The following is an 8,401-nucleotide window of genomic DNA, read 5'->3' on the forward strand; positions in this document are numbered from 1 at the left end:
GCTCTGTAGTCCAGGCTGGCCTTGAACTCACAGAGATCCGACTGTCTCTACCTCCCAAGTGCTGGGATTAAAGGTGTGCACCACCACCGTTGGGCAATGATTATGTTCTTAATGATACTCTTGAGTTCTTTAATGATACTGTCATTAACTCTTGAGTTCCTTTCATAAAATCTCCTCACTCTTGCTGGCAGCATCAATAAAACAGTAACGACAAATAGGATAGGCGTCATCAATCCTGCTTTACGACCATGTATTCATGAGCAGTGGGTCGCACTGCCTGTTGAGCACCCATCTCAGCCTAGACCACATCTCCCTCATCACCGCCTCCGCATTCAAAAACCGTAACTGAGCCCGCTGAACTCCAGAAACGTGCAGTGACGGAGCTGTTTCTGTGTTTCCTCCAGGGTTTGAGTTTTTTGAAACCAGCGCCAAGGATAACGTGAACGTGAAGCAAACCTTCGAACGCCTTGTGGACATCATCTGTGACAAAATGTCGGAGAGCCTGGAGACCGACCCAGCCATCACCGCCGCGAAGCAGAGCACGAGACTCAAGGAAACGCCTCCCCCACCGCAGCCCAACTGTGGCTGCTAATGTCTCTTACACAGGAGCTCCAAGTGGCTCCAGGGCGGCCAAGAAATAGCATTTATAAATGGTCTAGTAGCCTCCACTTATACTGCCTAACGATTATTTGAAGGAAGTCTTTGATGTCAGTGGCCCATATATGCATTCAAACCTTGAACAATTTTCCCATGTTAGTACGTGGCAAACTCGACCTTACGTTTGTAAGGGTCGTTCATCTATAAACACCTGGTACTTGCATGTAACTCGTTATTTATTTGCCTTCTAGAATTTCTTTTGCAATTTTTTTTTCTCGGTTAAGCTGTTGCTGAAACCTCAGACTATAATTTCACGGCAAATAACTTTTGCGCCCTGGATTCAAATCACGCTTCTCTCATTTGTGTGGATGATGACCTAGGAACCCCCTTGTGTGCGCACATTGTGAGCAGGGGGAGATGTCAGGAAACTTAGTCTGACTGAAAAGGAAGAGGGACTTTTGCTCTTGATTGGAGACCCTATCAGAGGTCTGGGCAGTTTATATAAGAAAATGTATATACATTACACTTTCATTAATAATAATTCAAGGGTGTATTGCCTCTTTAAAAGAAATGAAGGGGGTGGGTCCAATGGCACTTGGGAGGCTGAGGCAGAAGGATGAGTTAATGTACGCCTGAGCTACAAACCATAAAATTCTTATCACGGAAAAAAAGTAGAAAAGAAAATGAAATTGAAGTGTTTCCAAGGCCTTGTAAGTTTTCTAAGTCAGTAGTATCCACGTGACTGGATCCAGACAAAGAGCAATCGAGATCCCTCCTCCAGGACTTAGCTTCCCACTAATTCTACCCACATCTTTCTATGTGAGAGACACGACCCTTGAGAAAACGTCTACTTAATGCCAGTTATGTAACAAGCGTAGTGACCAGGAAGGCCAGCGCCGTGAGTAGCCATAGATTTGCATGGGCTGAATGGCCTCCATCCCTTAATAGCCTGCCCCACCCCACCACAGCTCTCTGGAGTCAGCACCAGTTCTAGAAGGAAGATCGGCTTGATGCTCTGTAGGGCTTCTCTTCTTAGAGAAGGTAGGCGGACTTCCCAACCACTGCTCTAACTTCAGCCAAGGTTTTCCACCTATCTAGATGGCAATTGGGTAACCTTCCCGGGAGTCCCGCATGGAAGAAAAGATCCCTTTTATTGCCGAGTTTTTCAGAGGATTTAAGAATGCTCTCATCACATATGCCTCTAACCATGCTCAGGTTACACAGAACATTCCAGGGCGGAGTGGAACAGAAAACTGAAGCGCCATGGCAGTTGGAGAGAGGGAAAGGCCACTTGAACATCCAGTCTTTTCTGCAGGTTTTCTGTAGACCATATGGAAATAATACACCCATCAATTAGTTACTCTATCACCCTCTGTGCCAACTGGAGGAAGTCTCCACCTTCCAGAAGTATTTGTGGCTAGGATCTTCTGAAGACACCAGGCAGCCCAGAATGAAGGACAGGACAGTTTCATTAGGTGGACTTTTTCCTTTTGGGTGGTTGTGTAAAAGATCCACCCTCTCCTTTACAGAGAGATAGCTTATGAAATTGTTTAACTCAAGTTTGGTGGGCAAGGCTGTCGACAGGATAGTCTGTGCATGGTTTCTTTTCGTCTGCTTGGTTTCAAACTTACAAATCAGTGGTAAGTTTCCACTTTGACAACCAGAGGAGCAAGTCTTGGCTCACCAAAGATCAGAAAACACTAATGTTTTATTAAATTTTATTGACACCTAGATTCAATAGAAATTAACGTGAAGGGAAAGAAAGAAGCAGAGGGCATAAAGTAGGAGTTCTTTGCAGTAGTTACGTATTCATATGCCATTGTCCTGTTTCTATGACCTGGGGCAGAATGTAATCATGTTGAATACTATAGCTGTCAAACTCATCATTTTATCTAATACAAAACTATGAAGCTGGGAAACCTGAGCCTCCTTCCTTGCATACAAAGAGTGTAAAAGGCCCGACTTGGGTGCTTTAAATGGCTTCTTCAGAAGGACATTGTGTGCGTTATAAATGGAGAACAGGTAAGAGAGGAAGGAAAGCAATCTCATTTGCTCATCTGAAACTTCCCTGAAGAGCTGAAGATTGACTGACCCAAGCCAAGTGCCCACTCACACACTCTGTCGGGAACCCCAAAGTTAGACCATCATATGCAAGTCAGTAGACAGAGGGGCAACCCTAGTGTCATTGCCCCCAGATCAATCCATAATTCCTACTTCCCCAATTCCCATGGAAAGACAGTCTTCCCCACTGAGTATAAGTTATGACATTCCCACCCTGCTGTGTGTTTCATTCCAAATAATTCAGTAAAAATTTCCAGAGAGACTTGTCACTGTGATAAAAGAAAAGGCTGCCCGTGTTCTTCCCATGACACAGGAAGAGAGAAGATCCTCTGTTCCTAATGTCATCAAGATATCTTTGTTGTAAAATCAAAATTGGAAAATGGAAACCAGGTAACTGATCATCTATAAGCCTTGAGCTATGTATCTTATCAATTCTAATACTGTAATCCTGGGGGTTTTCCATCTTTGGCCACTACATGCACTTGTACAATTACACACTACATCTCTTTCCATCAATGTGAATATGAATAGGTCCTTCTGACTAATGACCTGGCTAAATTTGTACCTAGAAAGATGTTTAAAAACTACATAGTTGCCCTTGTTTGTAGGTCTTAGACATCATTTCTTCTCTCTGATGCAGTTAAGCTAGGATTAAGTGTGTCCTCCATGTTCCCTACTGTCAGTCACCTGGGCGCTCTTGTCCATTCAACTGCTTTTTAGACTGAACCCCAACTACTTGAGGAAAATACCCCTCCCCAGGACACTGGTGTTGATTCATCCCTTTCCTGTCTTAATACAACTTAGTAGTTTTGCCTGAGCGGCCACCTTGAAGTAGGAATAGATGTGGGAGGTTTCACGAGCTGTCCTCAGCCCCAAGAAGGCAAGTTAACCATCGGCGTCACTTCTATAGGCTCCAGGGAAGAACTGACTTAGAACAATGGCACCGTTCCCTGTTGTTTCCCTCTTCAAACAGCACCTACTGCCATCATGAGCTTCTAATGCCTACAAGGAGCAAGAAGTTTGTGAAGGTCCTCCTTAGGGCCACTTCGAGTTTAGCATTGTTCACTGCTAGGTTAATAAGTGCTGAAGTTGGTATTAGAAAAGGACCTAGTATGCTTCAGTTGTACTGATAAATGGGAAATATAAATTCTACAAAGTCGCAGCTGGAGTTACACAAGACATCAGTGTGCTCCATGAGAAATGTCTTTATCTCATTTATTTCACTCTTATCCAGATTTATTTATTCAGCACTTTTATCATTTTTTTCCAGGAGCCAACTTAAGCTTCTTAATTTTAATTGTGTCTGTGACAACAGTAATTTTAAAGTATATGGCATTCCACTATTAACTGAACTTCCACTAAACAACATTAACTTCAGAGTGATTCATCACATGCTTTATCTGTCAGAGCAGATGGCTAAGTTTGTCCTTTGGGGTTTTTTTTGTTTGTTTTTTGTTTTTTGTTTTTTTTTTTGTTACTTGTGTGGCATTTGTAAGGCTGTATTAAAAATGTATCTAAATTCTATCAAGCTTCCCCAAGCCAAGATAGAAGCTACATGTGGTAATGGTTACAAGAATGAGCTTACAAACATGACAGAGACGATCCTAGACCAAAAAGTTTATGTTTGTTTCTAATCTTCATCGTAATGTTGGAACATTCAATCAGGTATCTTTTGGTGTGCTTGCAAGCCAACCCATCTGTCTGGGGAACTGTCTTTGTCTAAATTTCAGTCTTCATGACAGACCCTGGGGACTTCCTTCGTGTGCACATTCAGTGTGGTATGTCGGGGTTCTAGGTGAGCACTAGACTTGGCAGGCCTTTATGCTCCCTCTGAATGATCCAGGGTCCACAGCTCTGCCTGTTAGTGGATGTGACCTGCTCTTTAGTTGTGTGATGGTGGAATGGAGAAGTCTCCTGGGTACACCAAACCTTTGAATACTCAAACCAGCTTTTCAGAGTTATTTATATTTTAGGTGACATTTTTTTTCTAGAAACCAGTTAAGACATAAACCTATTTTACACCCTCGAGTTTAATTAGGACAAATTAGGTAAAAGATAAATTTGGATAAAGTTTATGAACAGATAGGGAAAAAAAAAAAACTTTGCCTCTATACTGGACCTAAAGGGCTCTAGATTTTAGACATATAGTATCCCCTAGCGGGGGGGGGGGGGATAAGTTGTGATGATTTATATAAAGTTTGCCTACATATTGTTAGTGGTATTTCATAAATGTATTTAAAAACCATTCTAGAAATGCTTGGCACTCCCATAAAAAAATCTTCCTAGAGTTTATTGACATATTTACAGTTGGGACACACTCATGCCACTGCCCTGCTCGTGACACACTTGCAAACACTGACACCTTTTCTGGTGAAGAGACAACTCTCCATCGATGGCACGTTCTCTGTGCAGAGAAAAGGGGGCATTTAGCTACGCACCGTCTGCCACTTATATCGTACTTTGAAGTTCAATGAAATGGATTCTTTGTATGGATTGCTTAGTCTGTGGCCAGGTCTTCTAAGACAGAGAGGGTAGAGAGAAAGTGCATTTTTGCAAATGTTAGAAGTAACAGAAATGAATTGTTTCAAGATTGCACCTGGAGTAGAATATTAAGAATAGATCATGTAGCTAAGGACGTATTAGACTTTATCATTGCATGATCCCTTTATACTTCCCGATTTATTTAAAAAAAATTATTTAGTCCACCTTAAAGGAACTATCCTTTCAGAATAACACCAAGTCTCACCATTAATTTTCCCTCAGCAATTATTATTAGTGGACTTCCCATCAGCGATTACTTGCTGAAATAAACCTGTGGACTACCTGTGGATTTCATTCGCTTGTGTTCATTTTTCTTTCATTGTGAACAACTGAGAGTTGCTGTCGTGTTTTTATGTATGGAAATATGACCACGTTCCTGTCACGTGTGGCTAAGGATGGCTGAGGCTCGTGAGTGCTGTTCTCATAGACATGAGTGGTACATGAGCCGCGTGTCTACTTGGGTGTCAGGGATGTGACCATGACCTGTATCTTACCAGTGAGTTTGTAATCCTTGTCAAAGTGAAGCTTGAGGATTGTCTGATGTGTCCATAGGATGATTTTTCCATGCGTCGTTCTGTCATCCCTAGAAAGCATGATGAATGGGAACTGTCCTCTAATTCCTGTTAATATATTGTGAATGTCAGATGTGACGTGGTACCATTGGACTGTCCAAATAATGTACAACTACCTACTGGTGTTTGTAGAACTGAAATGTCGTAAATGTTGCATGACGTATGTTCTAAAAAATAGATTTGTTTTCTATTTTTCAACACCTCAGAATTGAGGGTTCATGGGCCAATAAGTGCAATATTTAATGACTTACTCAGTGTATATAAACTAGTGTGCAAGTGAATTATGATGAATGTGTGAGCTGCTTTGATAGCCGTGTGCTTATTTAAATGATTTCTTGTAGTAGTATCTGTCTAGTGGTGCAATTTATACAGTAAGCATTTTTCTGACGCCATGGGAATCTCCTCTGTGCCTACTTAAAAGTACCTTTCTTTTTCCCATTTATAAACAAACCGTTTAGTACCTGAAAACATATGTCAGTTTTGCCTTTTAGAATTGTGGGTTTTGTTTCCAAGAGAGAATGACTGAGAGTTTGTTTTATAAAGTATTCACCTCTATAGCTCGGAATTGCCCCTAATCTTCATACAAGAGTGTCTCAAGCAGCTAATTTAGATACCTAAGAAAAATATGCAGACCCAGAAGCCACCTTTTCTCCTCTGAAAAGTTGATCACGCATTCTGTCTATGGAGATGCTCCACTCTTGTATTGTATATAAATATCTTATTGTTACTTAATCTTGTTCTTTGTTTGCAAGCTCAGCAATGTCAGCCTTGGGATCTCTTAGCCTTATCAGTGTCTTTTTTAGTTTGTAGATAATGTTATATCCACTTTCAACTCTCAATTGTCCACAATGCTGATAGAAAAAAAAGAAAAATCAATCAAAATCCTTAACCCTTTGGATATTTTTACACACACACACACACAATTAAAACTCTATGCTCAGAACCACACTTACTGTCCTGGAATTTCATAGGGGTGTCCCCAGGCTAGTAGTTGAATTATCACAGTTAAACACATTTATATATATATATATATATATGAAAATTAATCTAGATCATCACTTTAATTTCCTATTTGCTGAATCAATTATTAAGGTAAAGCCCAATTTTATCAGTCTTCATTTTCTTTCATGTATGTAGTAAGTCTTTATACCTTATGATTTAGTCACTGAAATCAACAGAATGCAGTTGGTTCTAGAGGCCATTGCTACATGCACACAGTAAACATTCTGTTCTCTTGACGACATCTGACCAGAGGCTTAATTGTGAAGAGTGCCAATCATATTAAGCAATGTTGAGCTGTGTGGGCGATATGTGGCCCAGATGTAACCGTGCCGGGCAGGTAGCTGTGCTCATCAGAACTCACTGCAGAATTGAGATGAAAGTGGTGGGTCAGAGATGGCGCTAGCAAAGACTTGGTGCCAAATTAACAGGAAAATAGAAGTCGAGGCAGGTAGCTGGGCACACAACGCTACTTTATGAGTGTGGTTAAGTGTTTCATTTCTTGTCGTATGGTCATGGATCGCCACATGCTCAGCACTGTGGAATCCAACATGGAAGAAGTGTGGCATAATATAAAAAGTAAATGGTGTAATATAACTGGTAGATTATGGAAGCATATAGGAGCAAAAGAATGGAGACTTACAATAACTAGAAAAGTCAAGGGTGACTCCTCTGAAGGGTCATGACCCAGGAATCAGGGCCAAGCATGCTAAGGCACAAGGCCATAGAGTGTTCCCTGAGAGGAGAAGGGTGACAGAGTTCACAGCTATGGAGACTGAAACACATAAATTACCCAGCTTAGCTCTCTGCATTCTGATCTCCTTGTAGAAGGCAAGCTGCTACATCATTGTATTCCCCTGCACTGAGCCACAAAACACGAATTCTTTTCAAGCCATTTTAGACATTTAATATAGACAGTTAATTTAGACATTTGCCAATGAACCAGACCACAAGGCATTGCCTAATCCAACGTCCCCTGGGCAGATATATATTCAGGTTTTTCTGTAGCTCTGGTTTTGTTTAAGGGCATCGGACAATGCACAAGGAAAGACTCTCCTTTGTGACCGGGTGCTTTGGTCTCCTTCTTGGTGATGACACTGTGGAACTCTTCTCGAGACAGTATTTAATGCTTTCTTATAGTGGTTGTGGTGTTTAGTTGAAAACTAATTGCTGCATAGCAAGTATCGTGACTCCTCCTGTGTCCACAGAAGCTCTTGTCTGAGTTTAAAGCTATAAAGCGTATTCACATTGTGAAATTATTATTATCATTATTGAAATTAATTGTGTAAAAATGGTATGTGCTCTGTTAGGTATCTAGTTTATGTGTGAATTCTGTATGGAAAGTGGTTTTGTTCTCTGAGTTGATCTTGTTTTATTTTTTGAAGATTACAATAAATATCTAAGAGACTATATTCCTGAAATTCCCAGTCTTAGCGTAATGAATCTTTTAAAATCTTTATATGTACAGTGTATTATGTTTGGTTTAGGAGTGTCTTATCTTTGCTTCTTATAACCATCAATGTTCTTCATTAATAATCCTACACATAACACTGACAACCTGAACTGAGGACAGACAGTGAATATGTATTTATTTAGGGCTATTTGTGGCCAATGTATAAATTTGTACCTAA

At 40.8% G+C, this 8,401-nt stretch overlaps 1 protein-coding gene across 2 annotated transcripts in view; it reads left to right on the top strand.

Moving 5' to 3' along the window:
- Positions 1-8,191, top strand: part of Rab3c (RAB3C, member RAS oncogene family) — a 186,855-nt gene extending 178,664 nt beyond the window's left edge. For both annotated transcript variants that reach the window (XM_057789970.1, XM_057789968.1), the window contains exon 5: positions 405-8,191. In XM_057789970.1, the coding sequence (XP_057645953.1) occupies positions 405-592 (188 nt within the window). In that variant the 3' untranslated portion in view covers positions 593-8,191. The remainder of the gene's footprint in view (positions 1-404) is intronic.
- Positions 8,192-8,401: the final 210 nt, after the last annotated feature.

This window comes from Chionomys nivalis, chromosome 15, assembly GCF_950005125.1.
Source record: "Chionomys nivalis chromosome 15, mChiNiv1.1, whole genome shotgun sequence".
NCBI classification, from domain to species: domain Eukaryota; kingdom Metazoa; phylum Chordata; class Mammalia; order Rodentia; family Cricetidae; genus Chionomys; species Chionomys nivalis.